We start from the raw sequence: 26,246 nt of genomic DNA on the forward strand, positions 1-26,246 counted from the left end.
GGAAGAAAAAGAGGGTCTGGGGGAAATAGGGAAGTTAAACAGATAACTGAGTAAGCCTTTTAGGATAAACAGAAATCCTCTAGCAGAGAATACTGTTTTTTGACCTCATTAGAACCTGATTTATTGGCCTCTATTTTCTTCCAATCTATCAGCCCTCCCCTTTTTCTTCAGTTTTCTTCCAAACCAGCTTAGATTCCATAGCCCATCATTTGAACAACACCCTAAACTCCCTTTAACTCTGTCTTTATAGTTAACTGTCTGGCAGTACCTCTAACCTGGTCAGGGACAGTTGCAGACAACAGAACCCATTTAAGCAGAAAGGGATGTACTGCAATAACAGACTTTGGCAGAACTTCCAGGAACAACACCTAACCCACAAAATAACACCACCTTTGCCACAATCCAAGAAAGTTATGGCTATTACTGCAGCAAGTCACCAAACCAGGGAGCTGTTGACTGGAGAACTTACTGCCATGACTGGCAGCAAAACTGGATGACTCATACCCTCCTTCTCTCCACATTTAACTCGGTTCCAAATTCAATTTTCACCTTAGATGCAAAGGAGTCTAGAAAATGGTTTTTAGTTTTCCAAATTTTTCAGTAAGAGAAGACATATTAGAGGTTAGAATGTGTCTTGAGCAAGCGATGTCCTTGCCATACCCAGACAGGTTTTCTCCATGTATGCACTAAACCACTGAATATGCTGGAAAAAAGTTTTTAATTTTTTTTTCCTTGCATCCTACTATTTCTCTAGTAACCTCATTCTCCCACACTCCACAATGACTTTCAAATCTTCTACAATATTCTCAAATTTCTCACAATTGTATCCTCAATTGGATCCTGGATAATCCCTTATCTCCATCAGTTAGCGCATCCTCTCCTCCTCTTTACAATCATATCTATGAAACATACTGTGTAGGTTCACTACCTACATTTTCTTGTCCAAATCCTTGCCTCATATCTGGCTTTTTGCCCAATCACACCAACAAAATAACTCTTGCTAACGTTACCATGACCTCCACAATGATAAAAGCCAAAATATATTTTTCAATCTTCATGTTATTTAAATTCTAGAAGTTTCTATCACAAATCATTCTTTTGCTTCTGAAACATTCCTCCAGTCTTCCTTCCTTCCTTCTGTATCTCCTGTAGGTTGATCCACCTGTTCTTCACCATTAAATGTTGGAACTAGTCAAGGTTCTGACTTAGGTGACCTTATCCACACCTATGGCTCAATTCACATACATACAAATTATCCCCAATTTTATATTCCCAACACAAATCTCTCTTCTGAGCACAAAGCTGTGTTTCAAACTGCCTCCTGGATATCATGAATGACCCCACACAATCAATCAATCAGTCAAAACTGGTCTCAGCTGGGAGCAGTGGCTCAAGCCTGTAACCCCAGAATTTTGGGAGGCCGAGGCATGTGGATACTTGAGGCCAGGAGTTGGAGACCAGCCTGGCCAATACGGTGGAACCCCATCTCCAATAAAAATACAAAAATTGGCCGGGCATAGCGGTGGCGACTGTAATCCCAGCTACTGGGGAGGCTAAGGCAGGAGAATTGCTTGAACCTGGGAGGTGGAGGTTGCAGTGAGCCGAGATTGTGCCACCGCACTCCAGCCTGGGCGACAGAGCAAGAACCTGTCCCCCACAAAAAAAAAAAAAAAAAAAAAAAAAAAAAACACAAAAAAAACTGGTCTCTAGTCGTCTTCTAGTGTTCCCTATCCAGCTTGGGGGATTCCGTGATAGTGAGTAAATGGTACCACCATCTATCTATTCAACTACATAAGCCAGAAACCTATGAGTTACCTTTGATTCCTGTCTTCACTCACTAAAATCAACCCTTCACCAAGTTCCGCCCATTTTACCTCCTACATACCTCTAGAATCTGTCCAATTCTCTGCAGTTCCACCCACTTCTCAGTCCTCACTGACATCTCTGACCAGGATTACTGTATATCCTAAGTGGTCCACATGTATCGACTAGGGCTTCCCCAGCCCCAATCTGTTCACACCACTGAGCCTGAGAAATCAAGCCCCCTCCTCCACCACACCCCACCGGGGGAAGACGGCTCAGTGGTATCCCATCCGTTTTAAAATAAAGCTACAAATTCCTGCAAGGTCTGACCGCTATCACGTACAGCTTCATCTTGTACCATACTCCCCTTCATTCTCTTTGTATCAGTCACACTGGCTCTTTGTGCTTTTAGTCATTTTTCCTCCCAAGTGCCTCAGGGCTCTGAACAAGTAGTTCTCTACGGAAGGTTCTGCCTTTACCTCTTCACTTAATTAATTACAATTCTTCCTGCAGCTACCAGAGCAGGCATCTTTTCCTCTGAAAAACCTTCCTGCTTATTTCAGGCACTCAGCATCAAACAGCACTAGGAGGCATTTCCATGTATTAGTGAGGTCATTGTTTAACGTTTTCCCCACCAGACTTAAACGCCCTGAGAGTAGGGACCGTGTCTGGTTCACGACGTACCCCCAACGCGCTGCTAAATAAATATCAGCTGGACGACTGACGCAATGACCACGTTCATGGGCATGAGTCTCAAATTTCTCAACAAGACTGCGCTCTGGAGAAGGAGTCGGACATTTCCTTCATCATTGTCTCTCTCAGGGGGGCAGAGACTAGGCCCTAATCAAAAACTGCAAAATCAGTGGCAGAAACAAGTCAGCCTCCTCGGCCAAACGGGGCGCCGGAGGAAGTTGGGACACAGGCCTTTCTCCCTGGGAATGCCCGGCACAGGACTGGCCACGACGGGCGCTCTTGAAGAAGGGAGCCGCAGGGACTGGGTCTTGCCGCCAGAGACCCCCAAGGCTCCGCTCCCGCCCGGAAAGGGAGCCCATGCTACTACTTACCACAGCTGGGGACTCGGGGCCCCGCCTCCCACCCCTTGCTATCGGCACCCTCAGCTGAGAAGGGCAGCTTCAGACTGCACAACCGAGGCGTCGCCTTCAGACTCAGGCTGCCACCCACCCAGCTCTTCCTCATACGTACTAGGCGTCAGCTCCAGGCCCCCGAGTCCCGGCGCTGAACTAAACGCCGAGCCCAGTCAGCCAGCGCGTTTCCACCCACAAGACCCAGCGCGCCTAGGGAGGTCGCCAGCTCCGTCCACCAATCCTGGAATCGCACTCTCATGACGTCAGAAAGATATGCCCAATAACAAGAGACTATCCGAGGGCAGTGCAAATGGGTATATTGAAAACCGATTGGTTCTTCCAAGCTGGAAGTTGTGGAGGAAGGACTAAGCTGGAACCAATTGCGTGGCGCCTGAGGGGGGCAGCGCGGTCAGTGGCGGCGCTGAAGAGACCGGTTGCCGCCATGATAGAACAACAGAAGCGTAAGGGCCCAGAGTTGCCGCTGGTTCCAGTCAAGCGGCAGCGGCATGAGTTGCTACTGGGAGCGGGGTCGGGCCCGGGAGCCGGGCAGCAGCAGGCGACGCCGGGAGCTTTGCTGCAAGCGGTAAGTGAAGAAGCAGGCGGCCTTTGGCCCTCAGCTCATCTTCCTCCCCTCAGAGCGCTGTATCTGGTGACCCGGCACCGACCCTTCCCGCATTGCGGGGGGCAGAACGAGAGTTTCTACCTAGAGTTAAAGCACACCAACATTGTAAAAGCGCCTCATAGCCTGCGGATGCTCAGTACTTGTTCGCCCGTTTGGCGCTGGTTTTCAGCCTCTCGACTGCCTTGTGAGGTAGCGTTAGAATTAGCGTTGAGAACCTTGGGCTCACAACCCGGACCCGGGCTTAAGCATCCTGACTCTAACATGGATCTAGCGTAGAACAGAAATTCCGAAGACTTTGTAGAATGAATGAATGAGGGAGGGAGGAAAAGAGGGAAATGATTGGTGTTGGCTCGTTTTGGGACTTTGGGCAAGTTGCTTTTCCCTTTATTTCTCTGCACTAGTATTATTAACAACTGAATAGCAGCTAACATTCGTTGACTCTTGTACTAAGGTGTTTCGTATATGAAATTTCCATTGATCTTGGTAGCAGCCTGTTAGGAACGTTATTAACCCATTTTGCAGATGGAAAAGCAGACTTATCAAGCACGTGATAGAAACAGATGTTGAACTGAGAAACCATGCTCCTAACTATATTTTTTGTAAGATGGAAATAGTGATCACACTTCTAATGCCCTGTTTAGGCTCAGACGAGGAAATACGAGTGTCCTCTCATCTCCTCAATAAATCCTGCTGGCACCGTTCTCAAAATAGATCTAGAATTGCTACTTCTACCATTTCCATCACTGCCTCATGGCCTAAGCCGTTATTATCTCATCTGGCATTTTTGTAGTGGGACCCTAACTGGTCTTCCACTTTCTGCCTTTGTAGCAGCACCTGTTACCAAGCCAATAACCAAAGGAATCCTTCTAAACAACGGATCACATTACATTCTGCAGAAAACTTTCTGGTGGCTTTCTACTTCATCCAGAGTAAAAACCAAAATTCTTATAATTATTTGTCCTCTTTCCCTTTACCTCTCTGACCAATTTCTCATTGCTCACCCGGCTTCAGTTACACTCTCTTCCAAACCTCTGCCTCTGGACCTTTGCATTTGCTGTCCTCCCTATGGGATTGCTCTTCCCAAATGTTCACATGGTTTATTATTCAGCTCCTGCGAATATTTGCCCAAATATAATTTTTTCAGTGAGGGTTTTCCTGACCACCCTGTTTTAAATTGCAGTACCACATAATGTGGAACCCACATTGCTTCTCTCTCTCTCTCTCTCTCTCTCTCTCTCTCTCTCTCTCTCTCTTTTTTCTTTTGAGATAGAATCTCTCTGTGTTGACCACTGGCTCGCTGCATCCTCCGCCACCAGGGATCAAGTAATCCTTCTGCCTCAGCCTCCTGAATAGCTGGGACCACAGACACAGACCACCACACCTAATTGTATTGTATTTTTTTGTAGAGACAGGATTTCACTCCTGAGCTCAAGCAATCTGCACACCTTGGCCTCCCAAAGTGCTGAGATTACAGGCATGAGCCACCTTGCCCATCCCTTCTTTTTTTCTATAGCACATGACACCAAGTATATATTTTGCTTGTTTTCTCTCACCTTCTCTCCTCCCTTCCCCCTTTCCCACTGGAACAGCAAGCTCCATTGTTTATTTTGTTCATAGCTGTTTGCCCAGTGCCTAGCACATAACTTTTTATTTTTAAGATGGGATTTTGCTTTTGTCACCCAGGCTGGAGTGGAATGGCGCGATCTCAGCGCACTACAACCTCCGCCTCCCGGGTTCAAGCGATTCTCCTGCCTCAGCCTCCCGAGTGGCTGGAATTACAGGCGCCCACCACCACGCCTGGCTAGTTTTTGTGTTTTTTTAAGTACAGATGGGGTTTCACCATGTTGGTCAGGCTGGTCTCAAACTCTTAACCTCAAGTGATCTGCCCACCTCAGCCTCCCCAAGTGCTGGGATTACAGGTGTGAGCCACCGTGCCCAGCCTGCACATAACATTTTTTAAAACTAAATGAATGTGGCGGGGCTTGGTGGCGGGCACCTGTAATCCCAGCCACTCAGGAGGCTGATGCAGGAGAATCGCCTGAACCCAGGAGGCGGAGTTTGCAATGAGATGAGATCATGCCATTGTACTCCAGCCTGGGCAACAGAGCAAGACTCCTTCCCAATAAATAAATAAGTAAGAATGTGCTGGAAAGTGCTGAAGAGATTTGGGGATTATGGGTAGTATACTTCTCCCATTTGACAAGTGAGCATATCAGCCCATGTTTAGATGAATTGCCCAAGTGTCATCTTAGTGTCCAAGACCATAATCAAAACTACTTCACCCGTGCTGAGGATCCCTTCGCTATGAAAAAAATAAGAAAGAAAAATAGGCCATGCGCAGTGGCTCATGCCTGTAATCTCAGCACTCTGGGAGGCCAAGGCAGGCAGATCACTTGAGGCTGGGAGTTTGAGACCAGCCTGGCCAACATGGTGAAACCCCATCTCTACTAAAAATGCAAAAACTAGCTGGGCATGGTTGTGCATGCCTGTAATCTTGGCTGCTCGGGAGGCTGAGGCACCAGATCCCTTGAACCCAGAAAGCAGAGGTTGCAGTGAGCCGAGATCACGCCACTGCATGCCAACCTGGGTGACAGAGCAAGACTGTGTCTCAAAACACACACACAAAAAATAAAACAAAACTATTTCACCCAGTACTCCGTACCATGCAGGGTTGTTGGGAAAGTCAGTTCTGTCATTCATTAAATGAGCCAGGCCAAATGTGGTGGCTCATTCCTATAATCTTAGTGCTTTGGGAGGCCAAGGAGGGAGGCCAGGAGTTTGAGACCAGCCTGGGCAATGTAGCAAGACCTCATCTCCACAAAAACTAAAAAAATTAGCACATTATGCTAGTGCATGCCTGTAGTCCTAGATCCTCAGGAGGCTGAGGCAGGAGGATCACTTGAGCCAAGGAGTTTGAAGCTGCAGTGAACCATGATCACACCAATGCAGTCCAGCCTAGGTGACAGAATGAGACCCTATCTCCAAAAAAAAGTTCGTCATACAACAAGAGCCAAGAGAGTGAACAAAAGAGTCATTATAACAGGTAGATGATGGAAAGTTTCAGGGAGTATCAAGTTAGAGGCATTCATGTGAGAAGAGGTGCCATTCTCTGAGTCAGATGAAACCCACCTAATCATTGTTTTCCTGGTCTTTTCCTTCCACTCCCCACCCCCTAATTTTGTAGTCTCCTTTGCCTGTATGCAGTAGTTACCTTGTGCTTCTCTTTTGTTTAGGGACCTCCAAGGTGTTCCTCCCTTCAAGCCCCAATCATGCTGCTCTCTGGACATGAAGGGGAAGTATACTGCTGCAAGTTCCACCCCAACGGATCCACCTTAGCATCTGCAGGATTTGACCGACTGATATGTGAGGCATAGTTTTTGAATCTGGAATAATTGTTCCTGCCAGAGAGTGATATTTTTTTTTTAAATCTTGGGTGCCACAGAAGGTATCACTCTATGTTGGCAACATAACAGGCCGCATGGCTAATATGCTAAAATTGGGGCGTGAACATGCTGAATGATCTTGGGTGTAGAACTTGGAGTCCATGGGGTAAATACAGAAGCCATTATTTTACTAGTTGGAAAGTGAGTTCTGGTTTGAGAATATCTTCCTCATAGAGGCAAATCTCCAGCTAATTTACCAAGACACTTAGCAATCTAGACATAACAGGTTAATGGCAGTAATGAAGAGAGAAATAACTTTTATTTTCCCAAAGGTATAAGGTCCTCTTAATTCACACCCAGAATCCTAGCTAGCATATGGGAAAGAAGGAATCCTAAAGTGGTAACTCCCTTAAATAATCTGTGTACATCATTAGGATCTACGACCAGATTTCCGTTTTTGAGAAATAAGTAGAATTTCTCATACCCATTTAGAAAAAGTCATTTTATTTATATTCTAGCAAATGAAGCCAAAGGGCAAAAAAAAATTAGATGCTTCTGTTAGCTACTCTCTTGCCAGATTATGAGATGAAATGAGTTCTTTGGCTCTTTTCTTTTTTTTTTTTTTTTTTTTTTTTTTTTTGAGACGGAGTCTCGCTCTGTCGCCCAGACTGGAGTGCAGTGGCGCGATCTCGGCTCACTGCAAGCTCCGCCTCCCGTGTTCACGCCATTCTCCTGCCTCAGCCTCCGGAGTAGCTGGGACTACGGGCGTCCGCCACCACGCCCGGCTAATTTCTTTTTGTATTTTTAGTAGAGACGGGGTTTCACCGTGTTAGCCAGGATGGTCTCGATCTCCTGACCTCGTGATCCGCCCGCCTCGGCCTCCCAAAGTGCTGGGATTACAGGCTTGAGCCACCGCGCCCGGCCACTTTGGCTCTTTTCTGTTAACTCTTTGCCTCGGTGGCGAGTGGATGATACCCATCTTCACTGCCCATTTTGATTTGGATGTTCTGGCTCTGTGATCCTTAAGCTTACTGGTAGCCAAACGTCTGGATGGCTTAGGGATCTTTGCAGAACATATACGAATTATTGATATGCTTAATTTCATCAGACAAACTACATAGTTTTTTATTGTTTGGTTGGTCGGTTGGTTTTTTAGAAACGGAGTCTCACTCTGTCACCCAGGTTGGAGTGTGGTGGTGCGATCTCAGCTCACTGCATCCTCCGTCTCCCAGGTTCAAGTGATTCTCCTGCCTCAGCATCCCGAGAGCTGGGATTATAGGCGTCTGCCACCACACCCGGCTAATTTTTGTATTTTTAGTAGAGACGGGGTTTCGCTGGTCTCGGACTCCTGACCTCAAGTGATCCACCCGCCTTGGCCTCCCAAAGTGCTGGGATTACAGGCGTAAGCCACCATGCCCAGCCTGAGATCTGTTGTTTTGATAAATTTATAAGTACCCTTTGCCTGGTAATGCTCACAGAACCCCCGTCTCCCTAACAGTGTTGTGGAATGTCTATGGTGACTGTGATAACTATGCCACACTGAAAGGACACAGTGGAGCAGTGATGGAATTGCATTACAACACAGATGGCAGGTGAGTATTCTGCATAATGGAATGACAGCTTCTCATACTAATTCTTCTTGGTGTCCTTTCACCTTTCATCTTTTCTCAGGAGACCCTGCCATCAAAAAGTACTAATTTTGGGTAGCTACTTTAGTATCTGATTTATCACTGTCACCCCAAGTGAGGTGTTTATTGTCTGTGTATGCGAATATAAAGATGTTATATCTGTCATTTCAACAACCCAGACAAATTTGTTTTCTCTTTTTAAGACATAAAGTGAATGTGATTTTTGTATGTAGGCTGGAGTACAGTGACACAAACATAGCTCACTGCAGCCTCAACCTCCTACTCGAGGGATCCTCCCACTTCAGCCTCCCAAATAGCTGGGGCCACAAGTCCATGCCTCCATGCCCAGATAATTTTTAAAATTCATTCTTGCTATATTACTCCTGAGCTCAAGCAGTCCACCTGCCTCAGTCTGCCAGAAATGCTGTGATTATAAGCATTAACCACCATGCCTGGTCTGAAATCAGCTATTTTTATTATAAAAATCATTTCTTTTGAGAAACCAAAAAAAGCAGAAAGATGAAAAAATAGTCTATATTTCTACCACTCCAAAGATAATCACTTAATTTTTTTTTTTTTAATCTGAGACAGAATCTTGCTCTGTTGCCCAGGCTGGAGTGCAGTGGCGCAATCTTGGCTCATTGCAAACTCCGTCTCCTGGGTTCACACCATTCTCCTGCCTCAGCTTCCTGAGTAGCTGGGATTACAGGTGCCTGCCACCACAACTGGCTAATTTTTTTGTATTTTTAATAGAGATGGGGTTTCACTGTGTTAGCCAGGATGATCTCGATCTCCTGACCTTGTCATCTGCCTGCCTCGGCCTCCCACAGTGCTGGGATTACAGGCATGAGCCACCGCACCCGGCCAGAACTATGTGTGGAATCTTACTTGCTGCTTTTTTCTCTTAACATTGCTCAGCCAACATCTGATGTCATAAACATTATTTTAATGACTATATTATTTTATAATATAGATAATATGGAAATCTGGCTATGCAAATTTAATTCCATTGTTAGATAGTCTGGTAAACATTCATTGTTTTACATTTCTGACTCTAAAATCTTAGGGTGCTCCATAGCATTGTATACATTTTAAATAAAGCATTAGAAAGCTGGGCCCAGTGGCATGTGCTTATAATCCCAGCTATTTGGGATCCTAAGGCAGGAGGATTCCTGGAGCCCAAGAGTTCAAAACCAGCCTGGGCAACACAGTGAGACTCCATCTCAAAAAAAATGAAAAAAGAAAGCATTATAAGATCAGTTATAACTTAGAAATCATCCTCAGAGGCTGGGCGTGGTTGCTTACGCCTGTAACCCTATCACTGTAGGAGGCTGAGACAGGAAGATTGCTTGAGCCCAGTTGAAGACCAGCCTGGGCAACATAGTGAGACCTTGCCTCTACAAATGATTTTTAAAAATTAGCTGGGCATAGTGGCACCGACCTGTGGTCTCAGCTACTCAGGAGGCTGAATTGGGAGGATCACTTGAGCCCAGGAGGTCGAGGCTACAGTGAGCCATGATTCCAGCCTGGGTGACAGAGCAAGATCTCATCTCAAAATAAAAAAAAAAAGAAAGAAAGAAATTGTCCTCAGAGACAAAAGAAAAAGTTTGGTAAAGAGAGAAGATTGGAGTAACTCAGCTGTCGGGTCCAGAGTACCACAGTCTCTCTGATCTCTGCAGCACCAGGGAGTTATTAAACATTTCCAAGTGAGAGGGTGTCTTGTGTTTAAAATGTTACCTATCACAAAAGTGGAAAAGACAGAGCGAACTGCTACATTAGATGTATGTCATGGGGACTCAAAGAAGGGTCCCCCTTTTTTAAACTTCACAGGGTCAGATCTTATATCTGGACCTGAAGCACAAATAGGATTTTGGTAGAGTGAGGCATTTCAGCATCATGGGCAAACTGGCAAATCTTGAAAAATTTGGCACCTTTTGGCAAGTAGGAAAGATAGATTGTTACTGTTTATCTTCACTTCTTTTGTGTTCTTTCTCTTACTTTCTAGTATGCTCTTCTCAGCATCCACAGATAAAACTGTGGCTGTGTGGGATAGTGAAACAGGCGAGAGGGTTAAAAGGCTAAAGGGACATACCTCCTTTGTGAATTCCTGTTATCCAGCCAGGAGAGGCCCTCAGCTTGTCTGCACTGGCAGTGACGATGGCACAGTTAAGGTGGGTATTGTCTGTCTGTGTTCCAGTTTCTGAGGTGATGTAGTGTGAACCTTATCTTGCCTTTCCACTTATACTCTACCTTCCTCTGCAAAACTTAATTTTAGCAGTCATTTCCCATAACAGACACTTGAAATTTTTCCCCATTTAAAATAAAACATTTAATACGTGTTTTAATTACCCTACAGAATAATAATAGACCCATAGAATAAATTGTTACTCGAAATAGGCCTGGCGCGGTGTCTCACACCTGTAATCCCAGCACTTCGGGAGGCCGAGGCAAGCGAATCATGAGGTCAGGAGGTCGAGACCATCCTGGCTAACATGGTGAAACCCCGTCTCTACTAAAAATACAAAAAATAAGCCAGGCGCGATGGCGGGCGCCTGTAGTCCCAGCTACTCGGAAGACTGAGGCAGGAGAATGGTGTGAACCCCGGAGGCCGAACTTGCAGTGAGCCGAGATTGCACCACTGCATTCCAGCGTGAGCGACAGAGCGAGACTCCGTCTCAAAAAAAAAAGAACAGCGACAGTAATATGCGTGTCTTTTCAAGGCTGTTGTGAGTATCCCCACCAACAGGGAGGCAGCAAAAAAAGAAAAAAAAAAAAGGCTGTTGTGAGATTACAGACAATATATAAAAAGTTCAGTGAATGGTTTTAGTATAGCACAAGATGGGAACTTAAGCATCATTTAGTCAGATGGTTTCCAGCCTCTCTTTGTATGGTCATCACCTGAAGAACCTGTTAAAAATACCCAAAGAATCTAGTTCAGTGGATCTGCAATGGGAATCAGATATTTTAATGTGTCCTTCAAGTGATTCAGTGTAGCCAGTCTGACATTCTGGGAGCCACTGATCTCATTGAGCATCCTCATTTTATAAATAAGGAAACTGAGACCTAGAAATAATAACTTATCTCAGAGGCACACAAGGACACAGTACATCATAGTACCAACCATTTGATTATTTCTTTGACACGAATTTTGGACTCTGGTTGACATTTTAATTATTAAACAGTGAGGGACTTCAAAAGAGTACATCTGGGAGGCTGCAGCCCCATACTTATTGCTTTTTAAATGAATTAATGAATTTGCTTTTTTTTTTTCTTTGAGACAGGGTCTCGCTCTGTCGCCCAGGCTGGAGTACAGTGGCACGATCTTGGCTCACTGTAGCCTCTACCTCCCAGGTTCAAGTGATTCCCCAGCCTCAGCCTCTTGAGTAGCTGGGATTATAGGTGTGCACCACCATACCTGCCTAATTTTTGTATTTTCAGTAGAGATAGGGTTTCACCATATTGCCCAGGCTCATCTCGAACTCCTGAGTCAGAGCAATCACCTGCCTAGGTCTCCCAAAGTGCTGAGATTACAGGTATAAGCCACCACACCCAGCCAAATTGCTTTTTTTTTTTTTTTTTTTTTTTCCTTTGGAGATGGAGTCTTGCTCTGTCGACCAGTACAGTGGCGCGATCTCGGCTCACTGCAACTTCTGCTTCCCGGGTTCAAGCAGTTCCCCTTCCTCAGCCTCCCTAGTAGCTGGGACTACAGGCACCACACCACGCCCGGCTAATTTTTGTATTTTTAGTAGGGATGGGTTCACCATATTGGCCAGGCTGGTCTCGAACTCCTCACCTTGTGATCTGCCGCCCCACCCTCTCCCCGGCCTCCCAAAGTGCTGGGATTACAGGTGTGAGCCACGACACTTGGCTGAGATGTTTTTCTACTGAGTGATTTTCTTATACCTAATCACTTGGGCCCCTTGATGGTTGCATGGGAGGAGAGTCTGTGGTTTAAGATTGGTTTCTAAACCAGAGCTCTTACCTAGATGTCACTGTAGTTGGAGAGTCTTAACAGTAGCTGATTTGCTAATTGTCATTTCAGAAGATAGTAAGAGGTGGAAATGCCCGAGTGAATTTTGTTAACATTATTATTGAGGGCCTGCTATAATAAACATCTAGGAACTATTTAGGGAGTAGAAAAAGAGTGTATGTCCTTCCTGTCTTCCTTCTTTTGGTTTTTTGCTTTTCTTCTGCCTTAATTAAACATGATTTGGAATAGTTATTTTTACCGTGTTACTCAAGTTAATACTTTTTTTAATGAGCAATATGTCACATCACCTAAAGATGACTGCTTTTTAACCAGCTCCTATTTTTAATGTCAGTATATTTAAGACATCATTTAACAGCTTTTTGCAATGTACTTTTCAGTTACTTGTGAAGTTGGAATGCTTTGTGTTACTGTTTTTTTTTGTTACTAGGTTGCAAGTACAGGAATTGAATAACTTCAGTTTAAAAGAAAGAAAAGTCATGTTGCTTTTTACATGTCAGAGTGCTTAACAGAAAGCAAAGGTTTCCAACAGCACTTGCATTTTTAGTCTAAAAGTAGCGGTCTGGGCATTATTCATACAGATCGTTTTCAAACTTCTTATCAAGTACATTCTTCTAATAAAGTTAAGTGAAATACTGTGTGTATATGTGTATGTACTCATATATATATATGTATATATATATTTCCCTTTCATGAGCAGTTCAGTCCTAAAGCCAGTTATGTAGGCCAAAGCAGGGAAGGTGCTCTGGTTAGAGATGGGCCAAGGTGGCTCAGAGTGGAGTGTCAGAGCACAAGTGTGGTAAGGAGAGCATCCACACAGGGCAGGGCCGTACATTGTAGGGGGAGTAGTTAGAGAGTGAGGAAGGCATCCATACAACACAGGGTAGGTAACCAGTGTGGAGAATTTGAGGGTGAGGGAGGGACAGCAGCCCAACATGGAGAGTCAGTGCCCTAATTGGGTGAAAGGGTCGTCAGTACATCAAGCAGTACAGGGAGAGTGTGGATGTCAAAGCCTGAATTGAGGGCATCCACACAGGGTAGAAACGATTTGGTGTAGGGAGTCTGAGACTGAGCAAGATGACGACAGCATTCCTGGAGAAGTGCAGACTGGAAAGGAGCCGTAGCAGAGTGATGAGGGTGTTCACACAGAGGAATGACCCAAGTTGGGTAAAGAAGGGTCCCACATGGGTTCAATCAAGAATTGGAATCACAATTCAAGTAGGGAAAGGAGGATAATTATGCAGGAGAAGGGTGGAAGAGAATATGAGAAATTGGTTGCATGCAGGAAGCGTAATCAAATAAGTGAATATATTGAGTTTAATGGGAGGCTGATTTCTCTGTCCAAGAATGGAGTTACCAGTACAAAAGAGAAGACTAAACTGAATGTTGTGTGAGGTATAAGTGTGAACTCACAACATTCAATATAGAAACAGATACATATAGAAAAAAATAGACATAAATGTGTGAGTGTGTAGGTGTGTGTGTACCTAAATATATATTGCCTGACTGTCCACTGAAAAGGTTTAGGAGCAACAAGACCCCAATAGCATGAGCACCCCTTATTGCACAGGTCTTGGCCTTTAAATACTGTTTTCCACTAAAAGGAACCAGGGCTCCTATTTCAGCCCTGAGGCAGTGAAAGTACAAGATAAGCCCTATGCTTGTCAAGGCTTATCTTGTCAAAAGAAAATTCTAACTAAATTATCAAATCGACCTAATTAGTAATGGGACAAGTCAAAATCATGAGCCATTTGCTAGGATACAACAAAGATGTAGCATCATTTCTGTAATATTCCTACCAAAGATGTATAACTTAAGTCTAATCAAGAGGAAACAAGATAAACCTAAATCGGGGATGATAACTCTCCTGTAACTTTCAGAAGTGTTGAGTTCATAAAACTCAAGAAAAGTTTGAGAGAGTCTTCCAGGCTGGAGTCTAAATTTAACACGATTCCAGACTGAATCCTTGTGTAATAAGACATTTGGGATAACTGGGATAAAACTTGAGTGGGATTTGAGGATAAAATGGTGATAGTGTATCTGTATTTTTTGATTTTGATGGTTATGTTGAGATGATGTAGGAGAACATCTTTGTAGGACAAACACTATTTAGGAGTGATAAGGGGCCAGGCGCAGTGGCTCATGCCTGTAATCCTAGCACTTTGGGAGGCCTAGGCAGGTGGATCACTTGAGGTCAGGAGTTCGAAACCAGCCTGGCCAACATGATGAAACCCTGTCTCTACTAAAAATACAAAAAAGCTGGGCGTGGTGGCAGATGCCTGTAATACCAGCTACTTGGGAGGCTGAGGCAGGAGAACTGCTTGAACCCGGGAGGTGGAGGTTGCAGTGATTGGAGATCACGCCACTGCTCTCCAGCCTGAGCAACAGAGCGAGACTCCATCTCCAAAAAAAAAAAAAAAAAGTGATAAGGCATTGGGTAAGCAACTTACTCTCAAATTATTTAAACCAAAAAAAGTGTTCTTTTTACTCCCAAGTTTTCTATAAATTTATGATTGTTTCAAAATAAAATATTAAAAGTGGTAGTTATCTGGAAGTAAAATTCTAAATTATTTTAGACAAACTTTGACTACCATGACTTTTAGGAGAAAGACAAAGATAGATTTGACTTGAGTGAAAGATCTATTGAGACAAAGATTGTAGTACAGTTTATAAAATATATAGGATCTAAATTATTAAGGCCCTGAATTCTGAGTTAAGAAGTTTGGACTTGGACCACAGGAGTTGGGGGAGGGGGAGATGTTGGGCATGTAGGACAGGAGTAAAGCATTGTTTTTGGACCATTTATCTGAGTAATGAACTGATTTTTAGTTCATATTTACGTGAACAAAGAAGAAACTACTTTCCATCCTAAACCATGAAAATTGGGAGGAAGAGGCATCTTGGCACAGATCCTACTCAAGACTGTCCTTGTTGACTACAGGATTGAATTTAAGCCTGTGACCTTCACTAAGGTTCCATGGCTGATTCCTTTGTTTTTGATGCCAGCCCTTTAAAACTTGGAACAGTCACCCCAAAGTCTCTTTCTGCTGAATGAAATGACCCATACTCTTAAACATTTATTGTGGTTCATCTTCAGAAGTGTGTCATTCATTTATTGAAACATCTCTGAGCCCTCTCTGTGTTATCCATGCTTTAAAAATGTAGAGCTATAAGGGTTTGTTTGTTTAAAAGATGGGGTCTTGGCCGGGTGCAGTGGCTCACACCTGTAATCCCACCACTTTGGGAGGCCGGGGCAGGCATATCACCTGAGGTCAGGAGTTTGAGACCAGCCTGGCCGACATGGTGAAACCCGTCTCTACTAAAAATACAAAAATTAGCTGGGCGTGGTGGCGCATACCTGTAATCCCAGCTACCCAGGAGGCTGAAGCAGGAGAATTGCTGGAACATGGAAGCAGAGGTTTCAGTGGCCAAGATCCCGCCAGTCTCACCCAAGCTGGAGTACAGAGCCGCAATCACGGCTCACTGCAGCCTCAACCTCCCTGGCCCAAGTGATCCTCCCATCTCAGCCTCCCAAGTAGCTGGGACTACAGGCATATACAACCACACGCAACTTTTTGTTTTTATTGTGTAGAAACGAGGAATCACCATGTTGCTCAGGCTGGTCACTAACTCCTGGGCTAAAGCCATCCTCCTGTCTCGGCCTCCGAAAGTGCTGGGGTTACAGGCATGAGCCACCACACCTGGCCCTCTAAGAATTTTACAGTTTTAGCTCTTACATTTAGGTCCTTGATCCATGTTGAATTAATTTTTGTGTATCATGTTAGGCAGGGGCTTACCTTCATTCTTTGGCATGTGGTTAGCCAGTTGTCTTAGCACAATTTGTTGAGAAGACTACTTTTTCCTTCTATGTGGACCATAGTTACTTGCTTCTTTGCATGCCTTATATTTTTTGAAAACTAGGTATATAAGTATTATAGCGTGGCAACTCTGGAAATTAGGTCCCCAGAGCTGCTTGTTGTAGTTGTTTGTTTAGTGACTTTCTATGGGTTGGGGCAGGGTGAGGGTGGTTGGTTGGTTGGTTTTTGAGACGAAGTCTCGCTCTGTAGCTCTGAGTGCAGTGGTGTGATCTCAGCTCACTGCAGCCTCCACTCTCTGGGTTCAAGTGATTCTTGTGCCTCAGCTTCCTGAGTAGCTGGGGTTACAGGGGCACACCACCATGACCAGCTAATTTTTGTATTTTTAGTAGAAATAGGGTTTTATCATGTTGGCCACGCTGGTCTCGAACTCCTGACCTCAAGTGATCCATCCACCTCGGCCTCCCAAAATGCTGGGATTACAGGTGTGAGCTGTCACACCTGGCCTGTTTAGTGAATTTTTGAACTAATTTTGTAAAGTTTGTATTCTTTGTCCTGTGTTACCACTGAATTCTTTTTTTGTTAGCTTAGTGGTCAGCTAGTGAATGACAGAAGTTTCCTAAATTACCTACAACAACAAGAACAAAAGCTCTCCCAGTCTTTGCAGATTGTCTTTTGGTATGTTGGAGCCTGCCTTCAACTCCTTGCTGTGCAGTTTACATCTCTCCTTAGCTTTCACTTCCTGCTTGTGCAGAGCCTGAAGGTCAACCAGAGAGCTTATGGCCTTCTCAGATCTTTTCTAAGTATGTGCCCAGCCCTGGACATGCAAGTGGTCTAGATTGCCAGGGATGGGCCAGGCATGGTGGCTCATGCCTGTAATCTTAGCACTTTGGGAGGGCGAGGCAGACAGATCACTTGAGGCCAGGAGTGTGAGACCAGCCTGGTCAACATGGCGAAACCCTGTCTCTACTAAAAATACAAAAATTAGCTGGGTATAGTGGCACGCGCCTGTAATCCCACCTACTCGGGAGGCTGAGACAGGAGAATTGCTTGAGCCCGTGAGGTGGAGGTTGCAGTGAGCCGAGATCGCACCACTGCACTCCGGCCTGGGTGACAGAGGGAGACTCTGTAGGTAGGTAGGTAGGTAGGTAGGTAGGTAGGTAGATAGATAGATAGATAGATAGATAGATAGATAGATAGATAGATAGATAGATAGATAGATAGATAGATAAAGATAGATAGCCAGGAATATGTCGGTGCTTTTCAAAACTCTTACTCCCCAAATTGTCTCCTTCCCCAGCCCTTCCTCCCAAGGTTTTTGGTTTGTATTTTTGCCCCAACTGTTTTTCCTTGCCCCCAGGCACCAGAGGCTAATAATATCCTTTCCTTTAAATGTTTTCAAGGAAAGTTCCAAGTTAGACAAAATAAATATAAGTCCTGGCCGGGCGCGGTGGCTCACGCCTGTAATCCCAGCACTTTGGGAGGCCGAGACGGGCGGATCACGAGGTCAGGAGATCGAGACCATCTTGGCTAACACGGTGAAACCCCGTCTCTACTAAAAGTACAAAAAACCAGCCGGGCGAGGTGGCGGGCGCCTGTAGTCCCAGCTACTCGGGAGGCTGAGGCAGGAGAATGGCGTAAACCCAGGAGGTGGAGCTTGTAGTGAGCCGAGTTGGCGCCACTGCACTCCAGCCTGGGCGACAGAGCAAAGACTCCGTCTCAAAAAAATAAATAAATAAAAAAATAAATGTAAGTCCTTTGAGCTTATCCTTCAGGGAGCCACCAGGCAAGTAAAAATAAACAATTTTTATTGTTTATTCTTTGACAATAAGAAATAGGCCCCCCTTTGCTTCCTCAGTACTAGGACACCATACTGGGAATATGGGTTATCTTCAAAGCTGTTGCTGAGCGGGAGACAGAGCCAGCACAAGTTAAAACACTACAAAACCCTTTTACTGGGACTCAGGGGTTTTTTGTTTCCTTTTTCCTCATTAAGGGTTTGCCTGGTTACTATAAACTTTTGATTAGTTATGAGAATTCCGATAGTTGATTCTGACAGGTTTTTGCTGGTTCATTTGTTGTTTTGTGGAAGGACAAGCTTTTGTCATTGTTTATTATACTATTTTCACTGACGTACCCGCTCTCTATTTTTTTAAATGTGGGTTGCAGCCCACTAATGAATTAGTATCTACAGTTTGAAAAAATTGTCTGATATCCTTGTTGTCCTAAAAAATATATGAACCAAGTAATTAGTGGAATTCCATTCTAAGAGTATTTGATTTAACTCTGTTTATTCACTTTAACAAAGAAGTCTGAAAATATAACTGAAGTTTTGTTTCACCAGCCTTCAAATGTCTTGGCAAAATTGAGGACACTGCTTACCATGTGTGTTATTAGGATATCCAGGAGTTAGTGAAATGGGATCCCAATTATAGATGTGTTCATGTTCACAAAGTCCTTGTACTTAGGGATATTTGTACTGTGCAGTTACTTCTTAGAATGATATTAATGATAGACCCTGTTGTCCTTTGCTTCAGCTTTGGGACATCCGGAAGAAAGCAGCCATCCAGACATTTCAGAACACGTACCAGGTGTTAGCTGTGACCTTCAATGACACAAGTGATCAGATTATTTCTGGTGGAATAGACAATGATATCAAGGTATGTTTGATGTTTATGATATATTTCCATTTCACCCATCTGCACTTAGAAACAAATTTTTTCAAACTTCTGAAATTGTGGTAGCTTTGCACTTAATACCAACTGAAAGGAAAATAGTAATTTGGAACTTATTTTCTTTTTCTCCTGTCTTCATTGACTTCCTAAATTAAAGGTTGCATTGCAGATCTTATAAATGCTGTCAGGGACCAGGCACTTAATGTGAAGTGTGAAGTCTCTGTAGGGGGACTATGTAAAAAATAAAGAGTGCATTTCCTTTTAAAGACATTCAGAATCTTTTTTTAACCATCTTAGTTTAATGGGAGCAGTGAATCAGTTTGTGATTCTGTATCCTCATCTCTCACTGTGTTTTTCTTTTTGACACTATGGAAAGGGAGTTTTCTAAGTTTCTCTAAGAATGAGAGAAGGTAATGATATTAAAGAGGCAATAGACCATATGGCAGTACAGTGTAGCTCAAACTTTCAAGTAATTGACTTGAGTTCTAATCCCAGTTTCACCATTTTCTAGTTTTGTGACTTCAACACCTTCTTTAAGCCTCTTTTTCTTGTGTGAATGCTGAGGGGGTAGTGATAACAAAAACTACCACATGGCATCTACCACATACCATTGTGGCGATTAAATGAGCCTGATTGATTAGAGCACTTAGCAGAATTCCTGGACATAACAAGTGCCAGGAAATGTGTTATTTTGGTCCTGCACGGCTTCTGTCTTCCTTTCCTATTGGCTTCCTTGGGGATCTTAACGACTTTGACCTTACCTTCTGCTTTATAGTGAGAATAGTAACTGTCAGATAAATACTCAACTTTCTGTGTTGTCCTTTCCTAGAAGTTGTACTGTATTTCCATCCCTCGTTGTTTCCTTTGCTGTTACTTTGGATGAAATATCCTTGCTTTTGGCCAGGTGCGGTGGCTCACACCTGTAATCCCAACACTTTGGGAGGCTGAGGCAGGAGGATCACAGGGTCGGGAGACCAAGACCATCCTGGCCAACATGGTGAAACCCCGTCTCTACTAAAAATACAAAAATTAGCCGAGTGTGGTGGTGTGTGCCTGTAATCCCAGCTACTCCCAGTGAGCAGAGATCACGCCACTGCACTCCAGCCTGGCCATGGAGCAAGACTCCATCTCCAGAAATAAAGATAGTTTTTTTTGTTGTTGTTGTTGTTTTGAGTCTGTAGGCCAGGCTGGAGTGCAGTGGGGCTATCTCAGTTCGCTGCAACCTCTGCCTCCTGTGTCCCAGTTCAAGCAATTCTCCTTCCTCAGCCTCCTGAGTAGCTGGGATTACAGGCATGTGCCACCATGTCCAGCTAATTTTTGTATTTTTAGTAGAGACAGGGTTTTACCATGTTGGCCAGGCTTATCTTGAACTCCTGACCTCGTGATCCACCTGCCTCAGCCTCCCAAAGTGCTGGAATTACAGGTGTGAGCCACTGCTCCCGGCCTAAAGGTAGTCCTTTAAATGTGAGGGTTTCAATCATTCGTCCCTTCTTTCAACCTCTTCTACTTTTCTTTTTTTTGAGACAGAGTCTCACTCTGTCACCCAGGCTTGAATGCAGTGGCGTAATCTCGGCTCACTGCAACTTCCGCCTCCTGGGTTCAAGCAGTTCTCTTGCCTCAGTCTCCTGAGTAGCTGGGACTACAGGCGTGTGCTACCACACCTGGCTAATTTTTTGTATTTTTAGTAGAGACGTGGTTTCACCAAGTTAGCCAGGATCGTCTCGATCTCCTGACCTCGTGATCCACCCGCCTCGGCTTCCCAAAGTGCTGGGATTACAGGCATGAGCTACTGCATCCGGCCTTTCTTTTCTACTTTTCTACTTTCTTATGAGTATTTCATCATGCTTAGGTGTCTTCTCTGGGTGGCAAAAAAAAAAAAAATTCTTCCTTTGATCCCACATCCCCTCCTCATATTGCCCTGTGAATCTTTCCCTTCACAACCAAACTATTTTATTTATTTATTTAAGATAGAGTTTCACTCTTGTTGCCCAGGCTGAAGTGCGATGGCACGATCTCGGCTTACCGCATCCTCCGCCTCCTGGGTTCAAGTGATTATCCTGCCTTAGCCTCCTGTAGTTGGGATTACAGGCATGCGCCACCATGCCTGGCTAATTTTGTATTTTTGGTAGAGACAGGGTTTCTCCATGTTGGTCAGGCTGGTCTGGAACTCCTGACCTCAGGTGATCCACCCGCCTCAGCTTCCCGAAATGCTGGGATTACAGGCGTGAGCCACCCTGCCTGGCCCAAAACTTCTTAAAAAGGATGATGATGGTGGTGGTGATAATATTGCTATCACCATCATCTAACACATAGTGCTTACTTTCTGCCAGTTGTTGTTCTCAGAGCTTTACATCATTAATTCATTTAAGCTTCACTATTGGCCTCCTCACGGATCTTAAAGACTTTGATCTTACAACCTCATGAAATAAATCCTACTGATGCGATTGTACAGATGAGGAAACTAAGTTAAAGAGGCACAACAGCTTAACCCCAGGTTACACAGCTAGTAAGTGATGGAACCTCAGTTCAAATTCCAGAGTTTCTTTCTAGAGTTATGCTCTTTTTTTTTTTTTTTTTTTTTTTTTTTTTTTTTGAGACGGAGTCTCGCTCTGCCGCCCAGGCTGGAGTGCAGTGGCCGGATCTCAGCTCACTGCAAGCTCCGCCTCCCGGGTTCACGCCATTCTCCTGCCTCAGCCTCCCGAGTAGCTGGGACTACAGGCGCCGCCACCTCGCCCGGCTAATTTTTTGTATTTTTAAAGTAGAGACGGGGTTTCACCGTGTCAGCCAGGATGGTCTCGATCTCCTGACCTCGTGATCCGCCCGTCTCGGCCTCCCAAAGTGCTGGGATTACAGGCTTGAGCCACCGCGCCCGGCCGAGTTATACTCTTAAATACTTAGAGGAATCCCCTGGAGATGTTTCTGCACTCACTGTCTTCAGTTCCTCACATACCATTCATTCTTCATTCCTAATAGTCTGGGTTTTTTTGTTTGTGTGTGTGTGTGTGTGTGTGTTTTAACATAATCGCTCTGTACCATAGACCTGGTCTTCTCTCTTCCCTGAGTTCTGTGACAACAAACTGTCCTATCCATCTGGTAGGTCCTTCTCCTTCTCTACATACCATTATGAGCACTCTGTCTGTGGAGTCTTGAAACATCATTATTCGCCAAGGGCCCTTTGCTTTTCTCACTGTGTACATTCCCCAAGACAAATCTCATCTACTTCCATGACTCCATACCTCTGCCGATGACAGTTTTCCCACCCCAGATCTTAAGCTTCAGGTCCCTGTGTACAACTAGCTGTTCAGTATCCCCCACTTGAATGTCTCATAGGTACCTAAGAATTTAGGTTTTCCAAAATTGAACTTCCCATCCCTTTTCCATCATATAAATATTTGGAGAATGAAGAATCAGAACGTGGAAACTTAGATCAACTTTAATAGCTATGCACAATATTTCCCAGAATGGAGATGGGAGCTCATTGGCATCAGAATCACTAGAAGAAGGCTTCTTGTGCACATGAAAATAGGTTAGTGTCATCAAGCTATGATAACTTTTATACTTTTCAAGATATGTAAATTTACATACAGTGAAATAAACATTTTTGGTGTACAGTTATAAGAATTTTAATGTTTGCATAGATTCACTATCACCAACAGAGTACCAAATTTGATTGATGCCCACTGTGGGGATACACTAACCTAACAATAATACTCTTGTGCTAGTAAAGTCTTCCTGCTACCAATAGTATGGCTTACTTTGGACTCTTTATCTGGACTGTTCCTGGACCTTCTGAAGAATTTGTGCTATATAGCACAAATTCTCACAGCTTAAATAAAAGAAGCTAGCCTCAAAAGGTTATATATATATAGGATTTCTTATATGATATTCTCAAAAAAAAATTATAGGTCAAAGAAGAGATCAGTAATCAGCAAGTGTTAGGGATGAAGAGGTTTGACACAAAGGAGAGTAGTTAGGAAATTCTTGGGGTGATGAAAATTGTTTGGTACTCTGTTGGTGATAGTAAACTAAAAAGTGTGGCCGGGCGCGGTGGCTCAAGCCTGTAATCCCAGCACTTTGGGAGGCCGAGGCAGGCGGATCACAAGGTCAGGAGATCGAGACCACGGTGAAACCCCATCTCTACTAAAAATACAAAAAATTAGCCGGGCGCGGTGGCAGGCGCCTGTAGTCCTAGCTACTCAGGAGGCTGAGGCAGGAGAATGGCGTGAACCCAGGAGGCGGAGCTTGCAGTGAGCCGAGATCGCGCCACTGCACTCCAGCCTGGGCAACAGCGTGAGACTCCGTCTCAAAAAAAAAAAAAAAAAGTGTTTGCTGGGCGTGCTGGCTCACGCCTGTAATCCCAACATTTTGAGAGGCCAAGGCAGGCGGATCACTTAAGGTCAGGAGTTCTAGACCAGCCTGGCTAACATGGCGACACCCTGTCTCTACTAAAAATACGAACATTAGCCAGGCATGGTGGCATACGCCTGTAATCCCAGCTACTCAAGAGGCTGAGGGACGGGACTGGCTTGAACCAGGGAGGCAGGGGTTGTGATGAGCCAAGATTGCACCACTGCACTGCAGCCTGGGCGACAGAGAGAGACCCTGTCTCAAAAAATAAAAATTTTTTAAAAAGCTAAAAAGCATTTAATCTGTCCACAAACATTCAAATTTTTCTGCCAATGCTTCATTTTTGGGAAAATTTTTAAATTAGAAGTGCACCTAGCACTGAGAGTCCCCTTGTTTGTGTACTGCATATATTATATTCTCTTTTTTTTTTTTTTTTTTTTTTGAGGCGGAGTCTCACTCTGTCGCCCAGGCTGGAGTGCAGTGGGACGATCTCGGCTCACTGCAAACTCTGCCTCCCAGGTTTACGCCATTCTTCTGCCTCGGCCTCCCGAGTAGCTGGGACCACAAGCTGCGCCATCACACCTGGCTAATTTTTTTGTATTTTTTAGTGGAGACGGGGTTTCACCGTTTTAGCCAGGATGGTCTCCATCTCCTGACCTCGTGATCCACCCACCTTGGCCTCCCAAAGTGCTGGGCTTACAGGTGTGAGCCACCGCGCCTGGCCTGCATTCTCTTTTCTAAACAAAAAATCATTATAGACTTTTCCTAATTTGTCTTCTTATTTACCTTAAATGTTTTATGGAGATACAAAAATTGCATTCAAATATATGTTTAACAAATCAACTTTATTGGGAATAACATTATTAAAAACTAATTACAAGTATAATAGATTTAGTAATAAAAGTGATACTTTGTATATTAAAGTGCAGATAATGTAAAAAGAAAAATTGTAAAAATAGGTAAGTCACTAGTTTCATCATCCAAATTCAGTCACTGTTACTATTTCACAGTGTACTTCCTTCAAGTCTTTTCTGTAACACAATGTTTTGTGTGTAAACATCATGATATTCACTCTTTAGATAATGCTTTTTTTTTTTTTTCCCGAGAGAGAGTCTTGCTCTGCCGCGGCTGGAGTGCAGTGGTGCAGTCATGGCTCACTGCTGCCATGACCTTCTGGGCTCAAGCAATTCTCTCACCTCAGCCTCCCAAGTAGCTGGGACTAAATGTGCATGCCACTATGCCCAGCTAAATTTTTTTTTTTTTTGAGACAGAGTTTCACTCTTGTTGCCCAGGCTGGAGTGCAATGGCACGATAGCTCACTGCAACCTCCACCTCCTGGACTCAAGTGATTCTCCTGCCTCAGCTTCCCGAGTAGCTGGAATTACAGGCACCCGCCACCACGTCCAGCTAATATTTTGTATTTTTAGTAGAGACATGGTTTCACCATGTTGACCAGTCTGTTCTAGAACTGCTGACCTCAGGTGATCCGCCTGCCTCGGCCTCCCAAAGTGCTGAGATTACAGGCATGAGCCACCATGCCTGGCCAGCTTGGTTTGTTTTCGTTTTTGTTTTTTTAGAAATGGGATCTCAACACATTGCCCAGGCTGGTCTCGAACTCCTGGCCTCAAGCAGTCCTCCCTCCTTGGCCTCCCAAAGTGTTGGGATTACAGGCGTGAGCCACTGTGCCCAACCATGATCTCTTTTCACTTATTATCACATAGCTGATCCTTTGTAAGGAATCCCCCACCCCCATCTTTGATGCATTGCTGTGACTTGCTCTCTTACCTTCAGATCACAGCATAGATATCTCTTCTAGAAAGTATTTCCTAAACTAAGCCCACCTCTAGTTGCTGTCTATCAAATCATTCTTATTTTCTTGGAATTGTAGTTAGAATCATTTTCCTTTCCATTTTTTGGTTTTATTTTGAGGTCTCACTCACGTTGCCCAGGCTGCAATGTGGTGGTAGAATCATAGCTCACTGTAACCTTGAATTCCTGTGCTTAAGCGAACTTGGGATCATTTTTTGATTTGCCACTTAATTGCTAGCTTTGTGATCTTAAAGTTGTTTTAACCTCATCATCTCCATTACTTATCTCTGAGTGGGAATTGTCAGCTCACCTCATGTAATTGTTACATTAATTAAATGAAGTAAGGATATGATATGCCTAGCACCATGGCAGGGACATAGTGTGTTCAGTATATGTCAGTTGCCATTATCATCATCATTTTTATTTTTATTATTACAATATTAAATAATTTAGTGACAACCATGTCATTGGACATTTAGGCTGTGTCATGTGAATCACTATCACAGATTATGCTGCTCTGGACATATTTGTGCGTGAAAGTTTTTCTGTATTTGTTTTCTTAGAATAGATTTCCAGGTGAAAAATTAATGTGTTTTAACAAGTATAAGGATGTTTCATATTTGGGATACAGGCTGCCATATTGTTTTCGGGCAGCAGCAGTTAATACAATATTTGAAACCAAGTTGCTAGAATTATTTCTTTATTTTTGCTCTTGTATAACAGAGATGGACTGGAGAGAGTTGTGTGTGTGTTAGAATTTAGTTAGAAGGTAGTCTTCTCCCTATTAAAAATACCCTGCTGATGGCCAGGCACGGTGGGTCATGCCTGTAATCCCAGCACTCTGGGAGGCCAACGCGGGCAGATCACTTGAGGCTAGGAGTTCCAGACCAGCCTGGCCAACATGGCAAAACCCTGTCTCTACTAAAAATACAAAAATTAGCCGGGCGTGGTGGCACGTGCCTGTAGTCCCAGCTACTCGGGAACCTGAGGCACGAGAATCGCTTGAACCTGGGAGGGGGAGGTTGCAGCTAGCCAAGATAGCACCACTGCACTCCAGCCTGGACGACAGAGTGAGACTCTATCCTGATTTA

At 44.2% G+C, this 26,246-nt stretch overlaps 2 protein-coding genes across 6 annotated transcripts in view; one reads left to right on the forward strand and one right to left on the reverse strand.

Annotated features, from left to right (window-relative positions):
• The window catches only part of ZCCHC17 (zinc finger CCHC-type containing 17), a 68,104-nt gene extending 65,020 nt beyond the window's left edge, over positions 1-3,084 (reverse strand). The window contains exons 1-2 of one of the 5 annotated variants that reach the window (XM_028842043.2): positions 3,007-3,084; positions 2,488-2,581 (exon numbers count right to left, since the gene is read on the reverse strand). Coding sequence is in view for 1 of the 5 variants with exons in the window: in XM_015133162.3 (XP_014988648.1) it covers positions 2,321-2,332; positions 2,881-3,000 (132 nt within the window). In the remaining 4 variants the exon portion in view is untranslated. 5 annotated transcript variants of the gene reach the window in all.
• A 234-nt stretch (positions 3,085-3,318) lies between these two features.
• The window catches only part of SNRNP40 (small nuclear ribonucleoprotein U5 subunit 40), a 39,142-nt gene continuing 16,214 nt past the window's right edge, over positions 3,319-26,246 (forward strand). The window contains exons 1-5 of the mRNA NM_001195650.1: positions 3,319-3,471; positions 6,744-6,873; positions 8,392-8,485; positions 10,527-10,692; positions 18,862-18,984. Of these exons, the coding sequence (NP_001182579.1) occupies positions 3,331-3,471; positions 6,744-6,873; positions 8,392-8,485; positions 10,527-10,692; positions 18,862-18,984 (654 nt within the window). The 5' untranslated portion in view covers positions 3,319-3,330. The remainder of the gene's footprint in view (positions 3,472-6,743; positions 6,874-8,391; positions 8,486-10,526; positions 10,693-18,861; positions 18,985-26,246) is intronic.

The sequence above is a fragment of the Macaca mulatta genome, chromosome 1 (assembly GCF_049350105.2).
Source record: "Macaca mulatta isolate MMU2019108-1 chromosome 1, T2T-MMU8v2.0, whole genome shotgun sequence".
NCBI classification, from domain to species: domain Eukaryota; kingdom Metazoa; phylum Chordata; class Mammalia; order Primates; family Cercopithecidae; genus Macaca; species Macaca mulatta.